The sequence below is a fragment of the Pyrus communis genome, chromosome 7 (genome assembly GCF_963583255.1).
Source record: "Pyrus communis chromosome 7, drPyrComm1.1, whole genome shotgun sequence".
Lineage (NCBI taxonomy): Eukaryota > Viridiplantae > Streptophyta > Magnoliopsida > Rosales > Rosaceae > Pyrus > Pyrus communis.
The window spans coordinates 26084258-26107406 of NC_084809.1; the positions used below are offsets into that span (position 1 = coordinate 26084258).

Consider the following 23149-nt stretch of genomic DNA (forward strand, 5'->3'; position numbering starts at 1 on the left):
TATATACATAGGCTCTATCCAAAGGGATCTTCATTTTTGGGTAAAAATGGAGATTAGTTGTAGGGCCCACTTTACGTCGAATTTCAACAATTTGAACCTTCTATTTTGTAAGTCTCAATTCATAGATTATACTTGCAAAAATTCAATTTAATCCAAAATCATTTGCCTATTTAATTATCACAATGAAATTTCATTGTTTCTTATAGAACGTATTCATCAATTTCTTTAAACTCAATTAGATATCTCAAATATTTTCGATTGGCTAATATTTTGTAAGAATGATCTATCAGGTCCAACTTGAAAAATAGATAGTTCGGATCATTGAAGTTCGATATGGTGTAGACCCCACAACTAATCCTCATTTTTTTTTTAAATGAGAATCCCTTCCCTTAAAAGCCTTCTATACATACAAGCTCTTTATACATATACTAAACTGTGGAAGTTACAATAATATGTTCAATTATTGAGAGTGGCCAAGGTGGAAGAACAATGCCAGCCATAGAGACTTTATGAAGGTCATGGGAATGGAAGCATTCCTGCATATAAAGCAATCTTAACTATCAAGCTCTTGACTCTTCTTCTTACTCAAATCAAACCTCACCAATTTTAAATGCCTTATGATCTTACAATATGTTTGACGAATATCTTACTCCTTAAGTACGCTAATTTGGATGCAAAGCAATTTTTTTTAATAGAATGTTATTATGTATAATTAATGGGTGGAGAGATAGGCTAAGTTACATAATAAGACAGCCATAATAATTTGGTTTTTCGTTATTTATAGAATCGAACCTAAGACCTTCCACCGACGAGTGGATAAAAACTCTAGTATTAAGTAACATCAATTAGGTATCAGTCTAGCTGTATCTTAAATTGCAATGCTGAAAGAGGTTACCTACTCCCCCTTTATAGTCAAGGGCGGATCTGGCGTATAGAATCTTGGAAGGAGAGGGACAATAACACGTTAACATTTTCGAGTATAGTTACATGCAAGTTCAAAAATGTTGCTAACCAATTGACATGGAAGTGGTGCAATGCTCTTCTACAGATTAATAAGATGTCCCCTTTAAGAGAAACATAATTAAGTTTGTTGGATTCCTATGGATCCGACTTTAAATGCTTCTTCCCGCATTTTATATAAGTTTAATAGAATATTGCTTGTCTAGAAAGAAAAAAAACTATATGCCCATCTTGAATTTTAGTTTACAAGCTAGTGACTGGAAACACTTGATAATTGATCCCATCAATTTGTTTAGAGAACTTTAACGATACGAGGGAGACTCTATGCATAAATTAATCGACAATCAAAGAGATGGCTTAATATCTGACCCCAAGTACATTTGTCTTCTGAAAACGCATCTTGAATAATATATATGGCTCTTCAAATCCTTAAAAACAAAAGCTCACTACCCAGAGAAAATCTAAATTAAATAATGTGGTCAGGGTTATGAAGTTTATATCCCTATATTTTTATGGGCTTGGCAGCTAGAAGTAGTAGTTGATATAAGGTCCCTCTCATGCATTTACAACATCCACATGAAGTCCCTCTCGTTCCTTCAACTGTATGTTCGTTCCTTCAACTGTATGTTCCCTCGTTCCTTCAACTGTATGTTCCCTGAAATAACTAAAATTACTTAACCGCATGACTCAAGCCATTATACCATTTCCATGCACCCAAACGTAAGTCACAGGCTATCCAGCTAGCACACCCTTATTACAGTCCTTCCTTTTCCCACCCACTAGTACTCTCTCTCTCTCTCCCTCTCTCTCTCTCTCTCTCTCTCTCTCTGTGGAAATTAATGGCATTGCCACCACATCAAGCACTCGTTATCATGCTTTTGATTTGTTGTTCAACAAGTGTCTCCGCCGCTACTTGATGGTCATCAACCTTTGGTGTCTAAGGAAGTAGACGCGGGGATAAAATGTGGAACGTGCCCTTGTGTCAAACCTTGTGAACAGAAACAGCTGCCTCCACCGCCACCTCCAAAGGCTCCAACGACAACTCAAGATTGCAACCCTAATCCAAGCCAATGTCTAACGGTACCGCCGCCACCTTCAAGGTTTGTTTACGTGACAGGTCTACCAGGGGATGTGCAGTACCAAACCGACTCATATGCATATTAATCATCTGCTCCACGTCATCACAACAAGGAGTTGCTGCTCTTGGTGGTATGTGGGGGTCTCTTAGAACTAATCATGGCTTTTGGGGGACTCTAAAAATCATATTATCTAGTTAATTAATTTGCCATGGTCTATTAATTTGTCCATGAGATCATGGGATGTATATCAATTAAAAGGCTAATTAAGCATTCGATCCAAGTTTTATAGCTAGATCTGTTTAGTTAATTAGTACGGTTCTTATAATGTTGATATGCATGCAATCAATTTTTAATGCTAAGTAACTAGTTAATTAATCTTTGCTTATATATATATATATATATATATATATATATATATATATATATATATATAATATATATCGTATCCCTCTACAGACTACAGTAGGAAGCTCATTGGTTCGTTTACAGCTGCTGAACTAGCTAAAGCATTCATTAGTCAGATTAAACTACAGTAACAACGTGCTTGAATTCTTTTTGTATGCAATTTTACTATAAATTCGCCAAAGCAAAACACCATCTCTTTCTCCGTTTTAACGTTTTTAAAGTTTGGGGGCTCAAAATATATATATTTTTTTCATGTAATAAGAGAGAGATGCATAAATTAAGGACATACAAACGGGATACAAGAAAGTCGTTTGTCACCCTTGACACTTTTACATTTATTATTTACGGTTTTCTCGCTGTGCAAAAACTGTTATTGACACTTCATCAAAGTCCCGTGGCCCTTTTTTATTATAAAATTATAACAAATTAAGAAATTACACTTTGAAGAGAGTTTGAATAAAATGACTCTTTGAGTGGCAATAGCACTGGCGGAGCCAGAGAGAGACAAGAATAGCCGGTTCTATCCTGAATTTTCACCCTGCATGTTTTTGCGAGGTTGTAGCTCAAATTGGTTAGTGGGATTTTGCATTTCCAAGTTGCCATGGTTTCGACTCTTTGATATGTTATTCCAAATCCTTCAGATTCCTTTTCTAGGCCATCAGAACAGAAAAAAATAAAAAAAATAAAAAAAACATTATAATTAGTCTTTTGTATACCATATAAAAACTAAGCCCTCTTTTTTGGTCAGTTTGATATAAAACAAGGCTTGTAGCCTATTGTCTAGAGGACAACTTAATTTCTTTTTGGTCAAGGGGGAAGATCCAATTATATTGAAAGAAAAATTTCATAGTAAAAGTTTTAAGTCATGACTTTAAATTTTTGTTCGAATCTAATGTTTTATTTTATTTATTTTTTTTTTTTTATCAAAGACTGTAAACAAGTTTTGTTCATATGACATAATTAGTTCGATATTGAGTTTTTCATCTGTTAAAAAAAATATTGAGTTTTCACATAAAATTTAAAGCCCACCACTCCTATTTAATTTAAATTTGCCATTCCAGTGAAAAAACCTTTAATTTTTTTCCCATTTTCCCATTAATTGTATTGCTATATTTTGTTTAATTTTCTTCATATGATTTAAGGGCCCAGTTTAATCTGAATTTCAGACTTCACCACTAGACAATAGTAGCTATCCGAGTATTATACTCATGATTAATCCATATCACTTATCATTAATTTAGGTCTATTGACTTGTCCACGGCTGCTTTCACATATTTGCTAATTTCCATACCAAATTAAACCCCCCCATGCAGCGCATAACAAACAGGATTTTGGATCCTCATTCTAACAAATAATAAAAAATGATAACCACACACTATTTTTTTTTTCTCACACATATCCGTATTTAGTAATGTCTGTTTGTTTCCATTTTATTTATATAACCCGTAGACCAAAATTAAAGAGTAGTACTAAAACGGAAAAAGATGTGAAATTATCATTTCTGAACCATATATACTTTTAAGAACTAGATTGGAGCTTGACGCCAACCATGTTTTGTTGACTTTCCAGATGTCTAAATCCACCTCTCGCCTTTTTTTGTTTTTCTTGTCATGCTTTATGTAGTGGTAGGCATCAAACTAACCAAACCAACCAAACGATGGAGCGGCCGGTTGGGGATCTAAGGGAGAAAAACTTTGAGAGAGAGAGAGAGGGCGGTGATGTCGGGGAGGGACAGAGTCGAGTTCGAGGACTCCAGTGATAGGGTCGAGGTCGGGGTGGTGGAGGAGACAGCGAGGCGAGACGGTAAAAGAGAATCGAGTCGAGTTCGAGGACTCCAATGACAAAGTCGAGCTCGAGGAGATCTAGGACCTAGGGTAAAACTAACGGCTCATATTTGTTGGTAGGTTCCTTTTCAATCTCGTATGTCCATTGCAATTACAAAAGGGCCGGTCCAGGTACCCATTTTTCTATACTTCTAGAATCGGCCCGCCCCTAAAATTTCAAAGCCTTGCCCCACCCCACCCCATTTCTTATTTTAAAAATTAGGAACCGGTCCGTACCCGCCCCAAACCTTGATTCCCATCCCCCCCCCCCGACCCACGGTTCTTATACTCGTTTGCCCACCCCTACTTAGGGGTGTTGGTGTAATTAACCCTAAACTGAAAAGACTCTTAAATTAAAATGTGTGAGATGTGTGGACCAATGTTTAGAAAAATAAAAACTCATGAAATGTTGGACCTTTTTGTATATTGATGTGCTTGAATAAGATTAAACCAACCGAACCATACTAAATTAAACTAATTACAACTGTTTGATTTGGTTTGGTTTCAATGGTAGCATGATTAAATCGAATCAAACCAAACCGTTGAATGTTAGTTGGTTCGATATATTTAATATCAAACCAATTCAATTGCACCGCACCCCCTTCTAGTTTTATGACACGAGACAAACGATTTTTTAAGTAAGGATGGACTACTTTGTAAACCCTACCACCACCTTGTCCCAATAAGATTCAATAAAACCTCTGTAAACTGTACTCTAGGATAAACCTCAAATCATACAAAATTTCAGTCCCAACTTGGGACTGATTATGTTATGTATTGGATAAACTCCATATTGTAACGAGTTATAATTTTTCTTGATCTCATCTTAAAGAAACACGTTTTCACATGGTTATAATTAGCAGGTAGTACAAAAATATGTAAGAAATGAAATATTTGACGCCCAAAAAATCCAATTAAAGAAATACAAATTCATTAAGAATATATAATTCCATAAATAATATTTTTTAATTACACCTCTATTAAGTGATAACCACCCTAAAATTATAGTGATTCGGTCCCGAGTGTATAACTTTATAAAAGTTTCCATGAATTCGTTTTTTTTTTTTTTATTGTGTGAGCTTGTGGATTGCACTTGTGCTCGATTGATATGAATAAATTTCAATTTTTCGTTTACGAGTCCAGTGGACGAAAAATAAACCTGAATGTGTCACAGAGCTTCAGCCACATTCATCACGAAATCTCCTTGAACGAGACTACAAATTTTCACTATGAAAAATCAGATCAGGAACACATGATACAATCACATACAGCTTCTCGAGAATTTTGCTTTCACAAGCTTTCCGATACAAGAATAAGAAACAATCGGACTCCTCGCATATGGATACCGTCCAACCGTCACCGGAATTGGAAGAAAGGCCGCTTTAGGGAGATTGGAACCATTCCACACTTGGACCTGAAGACTTTCTTTCATTGGAAATGGAAGATTTACAAAATGAATAGTGCAAGGTTCTTCAGATCACAAAGAAGTGTGAAATGCGTTGCAATGGCACCTGAGAAAATATGGCTTTCGTAGCCATTGGATTTCTAAGTCTCTCCTCAATCGCAATCACGCTGTACAGTATGGGGAGTCCGACAAGGGGGAGTAAGGTCGAACATTCCCCCAAGAATAAGTGAACTCCTTCTAGATGCTGAATAAGCTTCTTTGCCCATACAATTACAAATTCCTCACCCAGAAAAATAGGACAAAACCACTATAAGCAAGCCTTTTTTCACCTCCGATGAAAACTCGGCCAGCTCGCATATGCACTTTTGATCAAACGCTCACAGAGCTGGCTTTTCCGGATAAAACCATGTGAATATCAACAAAAACTAACCTCACAATATTCCGTTCAAAACCCTCTGATAATAATCATACTGCCTTGTTCGCCATGCATCCAAGCTGCTGCTGATCAAAGAAAGCACCAAGGATACGCATTGCTGATAGAAAGCATCAAACAACAATGTTACAACAATAGCAACGAAATATAGTGCACTTGAAGTAAAAAATAAGAAAACTAAATCAAACCTCTTCTGTTAAACTCAAGTGAAACCGTTTCCGCAGATTCTGTATTGTTCGTGCACCACCTTTAAAGCATGGAAAACCAGAGTCCTGGCAAAAGACATTTTAACAGTAGCCTGAGTTAACCAACCATTATAAAAGCGGGCATTTTGATAAGAGATTCTCCCTAGACTCTTGCATGCTCATCAATCGACTACACATGCACACTGTTGAGTTTCATCTCCTTCTTCATGAAAAACATCATTTTTATTGAATTGAAATGGAAGACAATACATCCAACAGTGAAGATATCGGCAAACAAACAGTATAACACAGACGAACAAGCTCTACCAACAATCGCGAACTAACTACAGCTCTCCAAACCAATAGGGTAAAACAGTAATTCCCCGCAGGGTAGTGATTGCAACACACCCTTTTTCAGCTTGTGCACACTATCTGTTAATCATGACTTGATTTTACTTAAATTGTTCAATCTAACGGCTACAAAACAAAAGGGATTGTGTATGAGGTGAGAAAGGATGTGTGAAAATCATTTCCCTTCCTGGAATTCTGAAGACACCACACCCTCAATTTCTTTTCATTCCACAGTTGACAAAAAGAAAAAAAGGACGAGCGCATTGACAGCTAAATTTGGTGTTACCTGCAACATCTCAACAAGAAGAATAATGCGTTCTGCATGCTTCCGACATGTAAGGAACCCTTGAATGCACAAAACCTGAAAACAGCGCGAGAGCTTACCCCCAGAGAATATAAAAACATCCAAAGAGATCGATGTCCATGAACAAAAACAAACTAAGTTTTTTTCTATTGTTACCTTAAAATAATCAAAGAACTCGCTAGGAACTCCCTCAGCATCAGAATCCATGACCTAGCATAATCACACTTTCAACTTAGAAGGCAAAAATGATTCACCCTAAAATGTTAACAAGCAGCAAGGAAGATTATTGGACACAAAGATGGAAAGTGATAAACAAACAATATAAGCGTATGTCTCTTACCTCAAGAAGTTCACGTGTTAATTTGAATGGAGCACTCTCAAAATTTACACCCCCAGGCGAATTGGAGAGCATGAAACCGAAATCAATATGTACAATATGACCTTCTTCATCCATTAAGAGGTTCCCATTGTGCCTATCCTTTATCTAAACAACAAACACATCGGTGAAAAATTATTATATGACCTTCAAGGACTAAACAAGGAGAAAACCGAGGATCAAAGGTATTTGATAAACTAAACGTGCCTCAAGTACATGCTACTGAATGAGAACAAATGTCAAACATACAGTAAATAATTTAAATCTTCACTAACATTTGAAATCATCCATATACGTATGCAACATATGGCAGATTCCAGGGTTAACTTGTAAATGTTTAGGAAAGAGATCATTTTATTGTACCAAAGAAAAATAATGATATTTAGGGAATGACAATATTGAGTATAACAACCAGGAGCCATACGTGGTCAGAAAGTTAAGTAATTTCTTAATTGCATTGTGGTTAAAAAACTGTATCCCCTTGTACCAGTGACGTAAATAAGAGTTTGCTAACAAGTGCATTACAGGTTAACAAAGCAACTAACATGGTCAGTTTTTTAACCAGTAGTAACATGAACGATTTTTTGTCCTGAAGCAACATGATAAAACATATAAACACAGTGGGATATAAGTAACGTATCTCATATACACACAAAATGCCATTTTTGAAATTAACATCTGAATTGAAGCTTAATTTCATTAGAGGTTTACCCATTCAGCGTAACTCCATGACAGAATTAACACATTTTCATGTTTGAGTTATAGAAAGATAGAGCGAGATGGATTGATACATAGAAAGATAGAGAGAGGGGGAAACCATACCTGCAGAAGGTAACAAACTAGAGAATACCCAGCCATACTTTCAACAAAATTCCTCTGTAAAACAAATTAAATAAATAAATAAATCAAGCCTTTCTATTCACAAAGAACATTAGATTCAGTGAAATTAATTAACTGTAACTAGGAGACAATAAAATTGGCTCATTGCACCACTTGAATCTGGATTCTGGACAATTTTCCCTAGTGTACATTTTTCTTTAAATTCATTTAGATGACCAAAATATTGATGGGTTCATTAAGTTGGTATGGGACTCGGGAAAATCTGGTACTCAAAAAAAAAAGAGAACTGAGAACGTCTAACATATAATTCATATAAAGAGACCAAGATGGAAAACCTATTAGGGAGACACATCAAGGTATCTATTGTTATTTTTCTGCCAAGACTAATCAAAAATCAAAATCTAGAAGCTGATCCATGGAATTATACACAACTCGCAAGTCATAAGTGAAAGGGACCTTCAAAATCAACTTCATTCGCATCTAACCAAATAAACATTTATGAGTATGCCAAAAGCTTACTCTCATCCAGAAGTAACTATACAGAATTTTAGAAAGGACAGGGTAAAGGCATCATATTCAAAAACATCAAAACGATAGCATGGCTTCAGATACTGCAGAAAGTGACCCAAACAGATATGCAGTACTGTAAGCGGGGCAATTGGTCAAACGACATTACAGAGAGCCACTACAGTATAAAACCATATGACATGCTCTTGCAATTATATAGAATGCTAATTAATATGAATCACATTTCTTATTTTCACAGTATATTAATATGCTTCAACCATAGTTGCCAGATACGGGGTACGGTTCGAGTACGTGGTTCAGCTCGGGTACGGAATTCGGTAGTAACCTAAAGTACCATTCATCAGAGGGTACACATAGACAGTACGATATTCAGTTCAATTTGTTCTTAATCCGTTAAAAACATAAATTACAAATATTCATAATATACACTTTACAATAATACTTATAGTTATTGTAAACAATTATTTTTGTTTAAATTGATTATTTGTAAACAAATAAAAAAAAATTAATTCACTTGGTATTACGGTCTAGTGGTATTCCTCTTCACTCGTAAGTGAGAGGACTTAGGTTCGAGTCTCATCAAAGGAAAATTGAACCACATTATTGCTAGCACATTGTGAGGCAACGCCCACCATCCCCCCCCCCCCCCCCCGGGGCCCAAAAAAAGTGTAGAATCTGTGGATAAAATTGTTTGTTAAAAAAAAAAAAAAAATATATATATATATATATATATAAATATTAAATTAATATGGAACATGGGAAATGCTATCGGCCTCCAACTCTTTTACTTCTCTAAAAAATAAATACTCCAGATGGGTGCCCCCACTAACACAATAAAAAAAATTAAATAAACTTAATATTTTCTCTCTCTTCCTCTCCCTCGTCTTCCGTCTACCTGACGAAAATCAGATGCACAGAGCTTCCTAAAATTCCAGTTGTTTCCATCCTCTCTTCCAAACAATTACAGCTTTTCTGTAATCTGATTAGAAATTATTAGAGATGATTAGATGAACCACCGAATTCACCACCGAATCCAAAAAGTACCGGTACATCCGTAATACGGACCGAATCCGACAGCTATGGCTTCAACAACCAAATTGATCCAAGTCCTACAATGTCTACAAACAACCTCAATCTGGTAACTCTATATACTCGGAACCTTAGGAATCTATTGTCGACTAATTAAATGTCATATTACTAGAAAAGGGAAGTGACCCTAATATCCGCATGTCCTTATTAAACGTCATTACTTCTAGAGTTGCCAACAACTAACCCTAATATCCAGAAACAGAGAAGGAAAGTCATTATAAGGCAATTCTTAAGTTCCCAATCTCACCAAGAGTTTTCATATCCGTCTTACCTTCACCCCACCCCAGCACTTCAAAAAAAATATAAAATAATACAAATAGAAAAATCAGTGTCCATTCCCCCGTTGCAGTTATAACAATTAACCATGATGAGGATAAAGCTGAGCACTAGAATACATTTTGTTAGACACCTGCTTCATGAAGTGGAAGATTACCTGAGCAAGTTTAAAACTTGGAGAATTTTCTTGGTACTTAGCAGCAAAGAAGTCTCGCAAGCTCGTGATGTTCGGATATCTACTTTTGATAGAATGAATTGAAGCCTATAATACAGCAAGGTATATTATGGAAGAGGTGGTGAAGTTTTGAAATTCTTAATTCACTTAAATAGAACAAGAGAACAGAATTACCGTATCTGGAATTGTTTCAATGAGAGCTGTGTAAGAAGAAGTAACTAAGATTTCATAAGGGCGCAACCAGAGAGGAAGACCAGCTTCTTGGAATATATCTGCCATCAAATCCAATGTTATAGTCTTCAACTAGTTTTCAGGAGTGGGTTCAACTACTGTGAAACAAAATGCAACAAGGAAATGATTTTGATAAATCTGGAAAGTAACATAACAAGTTGAATTCAGTTCAATTAATATTTCCAGCTTGTTTAATTTACTGGTCTAATATGGGACCACGAGATAAACATTTTGAAACCAAAAAGAGACTAAAATATTGAGGATGATGAAACAGCGAGGTTGATAAAAATTAATAGTGGTTTGTATTAGCAAACATATCAACATTGGTTCAACAGAAAATGATAGTTAAATCACTCATTTAACACGTCAATTGAAGATTACAATAAATAACATATCTACAATAAGGGCGGATTCCAAAATTACCTATTTCAGTCCCACTGCAACAGCTAGTTTTTCCTCTTAGTATCTTCTTCTATTTTAAGTGCTCTTTTAAGAAAATAACTAGGGCTTGGGAGTTCTATGTGAAGTTGGACAGTTTTATTTGTGCCCTAAGCCCAGCCCAAACACTTGTGGCAGCAGACTCAATTTAATACCAACAGAAAAAAAAAGAAAAAATAATAAAATAAAAGAAAAAAAGGAAAAAAACAAAAACAACTCTCATCCTTGATTGCACAACACAAATAAAGAGCATTTCCTGACACACAATGCAATCCTCGGTTAAACTGTCAAACAGACATAGAGGTTCAACTAGCTTTCTTCAAGTAGATTTTGATTGGTTCTCCACGAATTCTAATAGAAAGAAACAAGAGGCAGAATTCAATGTTTCCACAATGCATCTTTTTTTCCATAGGTTTTAAGAAAGCATCTTATTTGACCTACTCAAACCAAAGATTGAGTAGTAAGCGAGGGAGAAGGAGCCAGAGAAGGTAGACAGAACTGCCTTCGACCAAACAGAACAAAAGTAATTAGAAAGACACCTACCATAAAAGTGAGAAATAAGTTGCACAGCAAGATGCTCCTGCCTACAATCATCACCACTCTTCACGATAACCTGCACCAAGTATATATGAAGCTAAATACAATACAGTACCAAGAAGTCTTGAACATACAATTATAGAACCGATAAATGGATAAGAATGTACAGAAGAAAACCAAGGCCATCCAAACTTAAACTTTATTTAGTTTAACATAAACACCTCAAACATTTCAGAAAAGAAAAGACAACCAAAATTAAACCCTTCCACCCTTTCAAAGGGTGACCAAGTTAGTTTGACATGCATTATTGTGTTATCCCCGACAGCTTAAGCGTTTCAGGTCCAATGGTAATCTAATGTGGTGATGAATCTCTGGTTACAAAATTCCTGGACTCAAATTATTTTATTCCCAATCCCCAAATTTGCAAATATATAGCAGGGCTGCACCTATATGTTTCTCGTTGTCTGTCTCTGCATGCACAAGATAAGGATGCAAGCCACAGCTGGTGTTAACTCAAGATAAATCATTGGCCAGTCCCTAAATGCTTGAGCCTTTGGGGTCTAGCAGTTTTACCTGACAGCTTGACCGGATCTTCAAGGATGTTAGGGGATTGGAAGTGGAGGAGGTGTGAAAGACGGTCCAGTTTTGGGTGGTGCTTTACACTTCTGTTTTTCCTGTATTTAGGGACACAACTCTGTTTGATATTATTCTAGATTGGAAAGTTGTAGCGTCATGATTAATTCTGGTGTCTTAAGCTAGAAGTAGTTTGTTAAATGAATATTCTTTTCTCTTCTACTCATGGTGGGTTACTTGTCCCCTTTTCTGTAGAGTTTCTATTATAAAATAAAATTTCATAATACAAACTAACATATTGTTAGCTGTTAAGCAAAACAATTAACAGTTATGTTTTAAGTTTAACCAGCTTCATCTGCAAAATGAGAAGATAAATTTAAGAATGTAAATTCTCAAATTCATGTTTCAAAGCAATCTCACTCAAGTGAGAAAGGGGGTTGACATAGTCACTCAGTTCCCAAATTTCCTCAACTTTACCAGAAATCTAGTTCATATGTGAAAACCTTACCAACACTCTCTTGATCAGACTAAGTTTTTTTTTTTTTTTTTAATAAGGAAACGATTATATTTAAAAGAGGAAAGAAGCAGAAACAACAGTGAGAGAGAGGAAATACTCACCGACTGCAAGTCCCAACCAGGTAACTTTCCATGAACTGAAGCTTTTCTTAATCTCTCCTTCTTTACCTCCCAAAGTTCGCCAGACAAGGCATTGCTGGCTTTGGGAGTACCACCATTAGCCTGGTGAAAATTTTGAATGTTGTCAGATAATATAATCAAGCATCTCCACGATACAACTCTTAACACAATTTCAAATTCTAGAAATGTCACCATTGGCTGTGCATCTGATGAATCCTGACCAGCCCCTTTCAGAGGAAGTCCAGGAGGTGCTTCTCCTTTTGCTGCAGCAGCCTGAAGAAAGTTAAATTTATGAACAAAGCAAGAGATAATTAGAATATAAATTCATGAGTAACATAAAACAATCCAAACTTAAACAGATAAGTTCGTTATTTCAGAAAGCGTCAATCTTATTTGTTTAACTTGAGGCTTCAATGCCATTACAATTAACCTGTGCATGGATGTATAAGCATCTACGCTACTGCAATGTCAATTCATGAAGCAAGAAAAACAATGTGTGCACAACAGAAAGGAATCAGATCTGTCTCTCAAGTTGACAAGACAATACAGGAATGTCTGTGGTGCCAGATTAGGTTCTGGTCCGGAAGCATTCTTAAAAAATAAAGTAATTAATTAATCAACAACTTTTATACAGGAACAAGTTTCTCATCCGTTTGAATCAAATGTAGATGACTGAAATACATTGTACGCGAGATCATCTCAATAGTATTACACCTCATGAGAAAATGATTAATGTTCAGACAATCTAGAATGTTATGTGGTTAGACAACCAACAAAACTACAGAATCAGAAAAGAAAGCACCTGATCAATGTTCCAAGCACAGAATTTGACAATATAATATAGCAGAATGACTGGGAGGAGAAGATTGCCCCACAGAAAATCTGTGCATGAGTGTGTGTGTGTGTTTATCAGCCTATTGAGACTGGTGAATAAACAAAACTTTGACAAAAACAGTTCATCGAGACAAATTTCATGCTGAAGACAAGAAAAGAATATTATATGTAAGAAATGAGACAAACATATGCACACAAGCCTGCTGGAAAAAGTTACATCAAACTTGGAGGATATTAGTACAAAAAGGATAAGCAACAAGATAAATGTGGTTTCATTCAAACATCAATAAATGCCAAATTAACATCAATTTAGTGCTGAAGACCAAACAAGGCCCACCTTTGCTTCCTCTATAGCCACTGTACTTGGAACACGACGGTGTTCCTTCCGCCGAGGTGGGCCTTGATCCTCAATGTCCTCCATCCTAACACCAGGATCTGCTGTAAGCACCACCCTCACCCACTGCAAATCACTCTCTTGTGCTTCTTTTGATGCACAAGTCGCAGCCTCTCTACGTTGATAATTCCTTGATATATTCTCTGCTTTTACTGTATGACTATGCAATTTATTCTCCACAGATATTTTTACAGTAACAAATGTCGCTTTTGCCTCGGACGTATGTGACATTGCCTGGTCAATTGCTTGAGCGGTTGAACTCGACATCCTATCATTACTATTGCGATAGACCTCCTGGACAGTCCACAAAGGATATGCCCACGGAGGCGGTCTTTGCAGAAGTGCATCCCCATTTGCTAAAGGAATTCCCCCTCGAGAAAGCTTTTGAGAACCAGATATGTCCTTTGCATTGCTTAAACAAGTTTTCACAAAATAAAGCAAAAACAAAAGAAATAGAATATCTCAGCTTTTGAGAACCAGATATCTCAGCTTCAAACAATTACAAGGGAAATTCGATTATCAAACATGGAAACTTGTTTCGATCAGGGGGAAAATTAGACTATAATGAAATGAAAAAATTAAGCAACTGTAAGCGTACCCTGTAATTTCACTTTTCAGGACTTCAACACATATGAGATACGGTGCCTTTTCCCTAGAATTCAAAAGAACAGCTTCATCTTCTGGTATATAAACCACGCGATACATCCCCTTCCCCATTGGAAAGCAAACTCCTATTATTATCATCAGCAATATTCAATTAAGAGTATCGAGCTAACTGTAAATACAGTTGCCCCAAAGGCATAAGACTGTCGACTATCACTAACTAAAGGGGTAAAATAATATTCAGAACAGTAGGCGACAAATTCCGTCCAATTTTTCATGTGTTAGTTGCATTGGACTCCTTTTTAAATAAAATTATACCTAGATTCTCATGGAATCCAGGCTTTCATATTAAAATAAAAATTATGCACAAGGCACATGAATGCGCACAGAGTAGTAACACCTTCCAGGAACAGAAATTTGGGAGGGAAAATGTGAAAAAACAAAAAACAAAAAAAAGATCAATTTATGCTGCATGATTCTCAGACGAAACATGCATGGCCACATTTTCGAAACTGACATACAGAACATTTATACAAAGACCAAACAGATCTCAAATTTACGAAAATGATCCCTTCCAAGTATGGCATTCTGCAAAGCATTTCCAACATCTTTGAAATAATATTTTTAGGAACTAATATTATGATACGTATATATAATATAAGTTTTCCAAACTGCTCAGAAATCGAATTCACTGAATTGGAAAAACATTTCTGCAATCTTTTCAATTTCCAAAACATAGTTTGGTAAATATAACACAATGGGCCCAGAAACCCCTTAAAGCATCTATCTTCAATTTTAAGATGCAAGTTGGGAAACCCTTTAAAAATATAAATATTGACTAAAGAAATACCTCCACTATTTTGAGCTTCAGCAATGTGCAAATTGATCTCCGCAAGTGACTAGATATGCAAGAATGAAAAACACATGTCAGACAAAAGATTAAAAATAACAAAACATGCATGTTTATTTGTGATAGAAAATAACGACTTAGATTCATTGAATTAGGTACGTTAGGTTCCTTGTAACAGTTAGTATGGAGCTAACTATTATTACAATGAAGATAGAATTATTAGAGATATCAGATTGACTTGAAATTTTACGCGTATGGTGAGCATGATTTGAGCATTAATCAACCTAAGGATTGATGAAAAAGAAATCAAAGAAAAAGTTAATAAATAGTAAAATAGTTTTTCATCGGTGTCAATTAGCCATGCCCACTAGCAGACGGAGGGTGGGGTCATTGAGATCATACGACCCCAATAAAATCAATTTTATCCCTCTTATTTTAGCGTTGACCCCAAAACAATCTAAAAAAAAAAGCAATGCATAGAACACCATGTTTTTAAGTGTATGCATTGCATTTGTCAAGGGAAGAGAGCACCTTATACATTGGTCTTCACCTAAATAGTCAAGAGTATGCATTACATACTGTAAATGTAAGGGTAAGGTAGCATTTACATATATAGGAAGCAATTACTGTGAACACCACTATGCACCATATGCACACCACCTTCTAATTTTGGGCCTTAATTGTTCTTTGATTTGTTCAATATCATGTGGCTAGAAAAAAGATAAGTGTATGCAGAAAGTGAAAACAGGGGTGCATAAATTATCTCCCTATGTATATGAGGGGTGCATTTTTTTTATTAGAGAAAGGAAGAATTTAACAACATTTGTGTAGAATAAATTGGTCTCAAATTTTATATAGGAAACTAAATTTGATATAAAGGACATCTCTAGCTACATATAGCGTAACCTTCAATATTTTTAATGCCCCCATTGTGATTAAATTCTGACTCAGACACTGGTCATGCCCATAAATGCTGTGTGTGCAGAGTAAATGTAAATGATAAGCCAGATGAACGTCAACCTCACGAAGAGCACTCTTGCGATCCTCAATTGGAAATATATCCACTAAGCCATAAGACGTGTCACATAGTGACTGCACAAAGTCCAGCGACTCATGATAAGCCCCTTTACGGTATTGGGATGTTGTACCATTTGGAAGTGGGGGTTTCACACTTGACTTTTCATTTTGTTGCTTTGGTGAACCAGGGCGTTTCTGTCAAAACAAAATAACAGTGAATAAATATGATCCATCAAATAAGTTATGCATCTCTTTGAAATGAACTTTAACCCCAGCAAATACAATAGAATGGAACTGTATTGCCTATAATTCCCTCATCTTGCAAATGAGTGTAGTTTAAGAGGCTAAGAGCTCAAAACATGCCATGATATGTTGGTAGGATTAGAGGTAGTATTATGTCAATGCATCACTAAATATCAGAATACAAAATATAAAACTAACGGAAGGTAGAATTAACTGCTCTTCTGCTACTGAAGTTGGGGAAATCAATTTCTCGTTCAACCAGTCAAATTAGAGAAAAAAACTGCAAATGACCCTTCCCAGTCAAAGTTCAAATTTGAACAACTCTAGAGTTTGTACATTATATTCAATATACATGTTTTGAACTTTTAATTTTTTATGGAGATCACATGACCGGTTTAAGTTAATTTCACAAAATATGTGGACATCACCATACAGCTTTAAGATACTCTAAGCTTCCTCTCCCACAAGTCTGAATCATCCAAAAGTTCCATGTCATTTGAATATTATCATTCAACAAAACAGTTTCTTTAAAAGGTATTGTCATTCTTATACTCCATCAGTCTTTCTGCTCCTCATCCAATAGAATCAACCCCTTATCAACATAATATCATATTCCTTTACTTCTCATCTCATTTTTTAAGAAAATATATTCAGCTTCTCATCAAACCGTCTACTTCTAGTCCCTTTCTATGCTATATTTTTACTCTCATAAATCCCCTTCTCACCTCTGTATTCTTACCATTCAACTTCACAGTAAGAAAAATATCTATTGTCCATATGATCCACGTTTTAAATAACCAAATACTTATCACCCATTCTTTGACACATTTATATGTTATTACAAGGTTTATATGAAAACATTAAGCTTTTGAAAAACTAAAACAAATATAAAAAATAAATAAATAAATAAACGTGGATATCTTTATGCATTTGCACATATGTATATATCAAAACTACACTGCACATGAACACGTAAATATCAAAGCCACAGTAGTACTACCACAAATCAGTGTTTACTAACTTCAACACTTGAACATTTTTTGTATTCCATGCCAGCTCAGCCTACTTATTACTGATTAACTTCTACATACTTACATTCAGTGGCCTTCTAGAACTACATTTCCGTGGCAGTGCCTAACCAAAACTGACAATCTAATGTTTAACTTTCAAGAAAAAATAATTACTAAAACATAAAAATCACAAACTAGATTAAAGAGATCATACTGGATTACATACACCATTGAAAGAAAAATTTGTTTTAATTCAAGAATTTGACATTTGAAGGAATTTCACACATAGCAGCTAAGCATTTTCAAGAGCTAATTATAACATATCTCAGCTCATAACACCGAATCTAATAAAACTGAAGGAAAAAGTTATTTAATTAAACAAATTTAATCTATGGCAGGCAATGATCCTTTAGAATTTGTTGGAGTAGTGGCTATTAGGCTCCGGTTCTTGCTGTTCTGTTATATCTATTAGTGTTCTTCTTGACCACTTTTGTTTGGCCCTTATTGCTTTATTGTCTTTTTTTTCAATAAAATAGTCTGTTTCCCAAAAAACAAAAATAAAATAAAACAAAATAAGCACGGACTGCAAGGCCACACTTCCATGAAGCAACATATAGATAAGTAGTTACAAGCTTACCTCTTTGTGTCTTCTTGAACCAAATAGCTCCGAGTCTTCAACTGAACGGTCACGATCTCTAAACAATTTGCGAAAAAAATTCTCAGTCCCTGGACTACTTTCTGGCAAGCCACCAGTACTGCTGTTTTCATTTGCAGCAATACTTTTCGCATCTTCAGGATGCACACGGAACAATCTTCGAAACAATGAAAAGTCAGACGGCTCTTCTTCATCTCCATTGGCACTCCCTTCCTCAGTTTTATCATTCCCATCTTTCTTGTCGTCAAACTTATCCCTGAAGAATTTTCGGAAGAACCCCTCTTTTTCATCATCTTCAGCAGATTTCGAACCTTTTTCTTCAGAGTATGGGGCATCTTCATCCTCATTCCTATCAATCCGGTCCTTCTTGTCCTCAGACTTATCTTTGAAAAGCTTCCGGAAGAAACCTTCTTTTTCTTCATCGTCCACTGATTTAGAGATTGATTTATCATCAGAATCACTCTTACTATCACGAAACAATCTCTTAAAAAACCCCTCTGAGCTTGATGTCAATTCCTCATCGTCGCCTTTACTATCCCTTAATAGCCTCTTAAAGAAGCCATCCTTCCCTGCATCATCATCCTTCTCTGAGGACTTCCTAAAGAGCAAAGAATCTCTAAGCTTAGAACCTGTCTCATCATCACCTCTACTGTCTCTTAAAAGCCTCTTAAAGAACCCATCTTTTTCAGAGTCATCATCATCTTTCTCCACTGACTTTCTAAAGAGCAATGCATCCCGAACCTTTGGCCCTGGAATGAATTTTTTAAAAATTTTGTTCTCATCGGGAGAGAAGGGAGCACCATCCTCCTGCAGATTGTTTCCCGATGAAGGCGAGAAAGAAAAAGACCTCTGGGCAGGTGGTGAAGACGTTAGTGACAACAATTTCTGTTTTGATGACAATATTCTATTCAATACCTGGTTCTTGCTCCCAGGGCTAGCTGACTCATTTTGAGGAGGTACCAAAGGTGGCCACTCACCCATCAAAGTGGCTGCAATCTGACACTTCTCCTGAATCCTATTAATTCCTTCATTATCATCTGAGTCTTCAAGCTCCGCCAATAAAAACCAATGCACCTTCAGTGCTATCTTAAGCGACTTAGAGCACATATCAATAACAAACTTATCCAAAGATGGGCTAGGCTTGTGCACTGACATGTAACATATCTGGAACAAGTAGCTCTCGATACCTGATAAGGGAAGAGTGTACATTCGATTACAGAGGTAGTCACGCACCCCCGCGTGATCATGCTTGTACAGGTAGCTAACAGCGATCCATTCGCAGAAAAATGCTGAGTCAAAGAACCGTATGAGCCACCCATTCTCACCGGTGTCACTCGACAGGTTCGTCCGAGAGGTGATCTCACGGGGCGACTCTCCCTGGACTTTTGAGGACCCGAGGCGGAGTTTTAAAATGGTGCCATCCATTCACATTCAACTTTTTTTAAGAACGAAAAAAGTATGGTAATTACCTACAAAAAATCAAACAAAAACAGCCTCAAAATATATACTTGAAAAGAGTCTATAGGAAAGAATATTAACTTCAAATTATTTCAACTACTAAACCTTACACCGTCCACATGCTACATCACAAGTATAAATTACAATGTAATTCCATTCGAATTAAACCGTCAAATTTGTACTGTATCGGACTCATAAAAAAGATATGAAACTGGTGCTGCATATCCAATAATTCGATTAGCTACTACATACAACACTAAATTTCTTAGCATTGAATTGAACAGCAATGCGAAACTATTCGCTAATTTGCAGTACAGGGTTTAAGTGAAAGTCCTACACAATAGACCAATGTGTTTGATCTCAAGATCAATTCTTTTGCATTAAAGTTCTTTTCCCCTACAGGAAACCCTAGAATACTACAATAGTCAAATTCTCCAACCCAATCAGTGCATCCTCCGATCTAACCCTCAACATAATTCGAGAGGGTTTTGATTATCAAATAGCTGAAACAATGCATACCCAAAAAACAACGGAAGAAGAAGGAGAAGAATCTGAGCAAAATTTACCTTTGAATCAGAAGCCCAAAAATTGCTATATTTCCTTGGAAATTTCGGCGGCGGAAAGTCGAAGAGGTGAAAGTGAGGGAGTGCAAATTGAATCAGAAGGAGAAATGGGGAGTCTTGATTGCTTTAATTGATCTGGAACATCAAAATTGATGAATGATGAACCCCCAATGGACTCGAGACATAACCCACGAGACGAGAGAACGTCAGAAATGTTGGGGGGGTTTCTTAATCTATTTTTCCCATTATTTTTTACTAACTACATTTCACACACTAATTTTTAAATAAGCCACTAAATTATCCTAAAACTGTAAAATTATATCAATTTACACTTTTAATCTAATAAATTATTTGCATTTTCAAGAAATTGCTAATATGATGAGTGTAAAAACACGTAGGTGCAGTAATATGCAAGTCGTATTTATACCATATTGACTATAAACTCATTAACTTGATTAAAATGTTGATGCTCAGATATTCAAAAAGTCTAAATCAAAATAATTTCAAAATTTTAAGAGAATGTGAAAAAATACTAGCCTATTTTAAAAATCCTCTCAAATTTTAAGGGTGTGGAATATAATTCCATACATATATCTTAATAATTATTTTCAGGTAAATAGGGTTTGACATACAAAATTGGGCCTTTCTATTGGGTTGGCCTAACTGAAGCTTTTCCTTTTTTTAAGATGTTTACATCATAATATGATCATCGATATTTTTACACTAAACTACTTGAATAAATATATTATTTTTTCTTTTTTTATTAGTTTATCGATATTTTTATACTAAAATAAGGAAACGTTCGGCTAAATTCCACAATAGGCAGTCTAATTTAATATCGAATTTGAAAGCAAAAAAAATGTGCCTGATATGTTGAATAATTATGGATGACTGAATTTGATTTGGAACTCATGTGTCATGGGACCTTGATTTTCAGACCACCATATTAAGGTGGATGAAGCAGTAAATATCGAATCTCTAAATCCGAAAAAATGGATTACCTTAGATCAAACCTCAGACCTTTATGTATATGTGGTCAAATCTGCATGGTAATAGTCATCTATATGATCCATATCAGATCTTAAAGTATTATTAAAGTAATTAATTTTAAAAATGATATTCTTACCATTTATTTGTATCATCTCTCTAATAGAAATAGAACATACATGCGTTGACGGACCCTACCTCTATTAAAAAGATGTATAAATAATTATGTAAATAGATGATAAATGTAACACTACTCAATTAATTCATTAGAGCATGTACCGGGATGGTAGACAAGGCTTCCCCTTACCAATAATGATCTACTTGACCTTCAAGAAACGCATCATCTAAACTCATTTTTATTAGGAAAAAGATCTTTAAAAGTCCTAATATTATGGCTTCTTTTTTTTTTTTTTGAACAAACGAGATTATTCATACTAAAAGGGAGAGCGTAGGCTTAGCCTCACAGTGGGCTAGCAATAATGTGGTTCAAATTCGCATTTAGCGAAAATCGAACATAAAATCTGTTACTTACTAGTGAAAAAAAAAATACCACTAGACCGTAGTACTAAGTGGCCACCCTTTTTTTCTTTTCTATTTGGCATTTTGGCATCATTGGGCTTTATAATTGAATTGGAATAAGAAATTGTTATTGCCACTTCAAAAATCTCATTTTACACTCCAAAATTTCTATATTTGGAAAGAAAAATAGACTTGTGAGAAGTGTATAATGAGATTTTTGCAGTACTAATAACATTTTCCTTGGAATAAATGTCTTCTAACTTTGAGGTACATTAAAGGCGAAGGAAGTTGATTTTTTTTTATGTTGAGAAGGTAAGAAGGTATCAGATAAGAAATAAACTTCTCCATTCTAATATCTCCTTTTTGGAGGGATTGCAAATGAAAAAGTTTCCTTCACAAGTAAATTCACCTTTGAACAAATAATATTGTCTACACTAAGAGAAAGGGGGTGCACTTAGTCTCACAATGAGCTAACAATAATGTGGTTCAAATTTTCCTTTGATGAGAATCAAACCTAAAATCTTTCAATTAGGTCATCTCGAACCGAAGGGTCCAGAGAGTCGAAAATAACCCGAAAACCGTCTCCAACCGAGGGCCAGGGCAAAGGGCTCGTGAGCCCCACTAGACAAAAAATGGCCAAAGGGTCAACCAGCTGGTCATCTTCAACCAGCCAGCTAGCTCGCTGGCTTGCCTTTTTTTTTTTTTTTTTTTTTTTTTTTTTTTTCTGTCCCAACCTATTTTTTGTTTTTTTTATGCCCATCCCACTTTTCATTTCTTTGTTTTTTAATTTCTAATTTTTTTTCCTACACCATTTCTCACATATTTTTCACCATTTCATACTATATTTCCTCATTTTATTTCAATTCTTCACATTCCATACTATAGCCCTTTGGCCCTTGGTTGGAGATGGTAAGAAATATGGTCATAGCTAAAACGAGCCTTCTGACCATCCTTCGGTTGGAGATGGCCTTACAAATAAAGAGGAATATCACTAAACCATAGTACTAAGTGGCTAGTAAATTCAGCTTATATCTCTATGTTGAACACATTTTCATTTCTGCCTTTAACTCTCATTGGATGTAATGAATGTTAGGAAAACTAATTAAAGGGGTTTGAAAACTTTGAGTTTTAACGATAAGAACAAAATAAAGGGTAAAGTGAATAGTACCAGGATTGACTTTTTAGTGTAAAAATATGATTTTTCATTAAAGTAAACAGTACCGGGAGCTTTTCGTTAAAGTTCTCAATAATGTTTTATCCATTCTATTCATATCAAAAAAGGCCTTCCTTCTATGTTCATTGTTTCCGCAAACCATCAACTCAGGCCCAAACAATGCAAAATCGAGCTATGCCCATTGACCATTGCGGTATT

The 23149-nt window shown here is 35.5% G+C and overlaps 1 protein-coding gene across 2 annotated transcripts; it reads right to left on the bottom strand.

Moving 5' to 3' along the window:
• Positions 1-5433: 5433 nt before the first annotated feature.
• Positions 5434-20519, bottom strand: LOC137739085 (phosphatidylinositol 4-kinase beta 1-like). Of its 2 annotated transcripts, XM_068478569.1 has the most exons (17): positions 20275-20518; positions 18233-19719; positions 16346-16537; positions 15326-15374; positions 14471-14603; positions 13816-14284; positions 12837-12917; positions 12627-12746; positions 11442-11511; positions 10404-10501; positions 10212-10316; positions 8144-8197; positions 7286-7429; positions 7102-7155; positions 6928-7002; positions 6294-6377; positions 5434-6205 (listed from the first exon to the last, which is right to left on the bottom strand). In XM_068478569.1, exons 2-17 carry the CDS (start codon positions 19673-19675, stop codon positions 6104-6106), a joined length of 3273 nt encoding a protein of 1090 aa, XP_068334670.1. In that variant the 5' UTR covers positions 19676-19719; positions 20275-20518; the 3' UTR covers positions 5434-6103. The 2 variants fall into 2 exon arrangements, with proteins under 2 accessions (XP_068334670.1, XP_068334671.1); XM_068478570.1 differs by lacking the exons at positions 5434-6205; positions 6294-6377; positions 6928-7002; ... (3 more) ...; positions 10212-10316; positions 10404-10501 and adding an exon at positions 12009-12109 and having other exon boundaries at positions 11443-11511; positions 20275-20519.
• Positions 20520-23149: the final 2630 nt, after the last annotated feature.

Bases quoted from the DNA above. Each gene is read 5' to 3' on its own strand.
- LOC137739085 (XM_068478569.1), bottom strand. From the start codon at position 19,675: ATGGATGGCACCATTTTAAAACTCCGCCTCGGGTCCTCAAAAGTCCAG. The intron at 10,502-11,441 runs GTAGGTGTCTTT...ATTTGATGGCAG, and splicing joins ACTTATTTCTCACTTTTATG to ATATATTCCAAGAAGCTGGT. The intron at 10,317-10,403 runs GTAATTCTGTTC...GCTGTATTATAG, and splicing joins TTGAAACAATTCCAGATACG to GCTTCAATTCATTCTATCAA.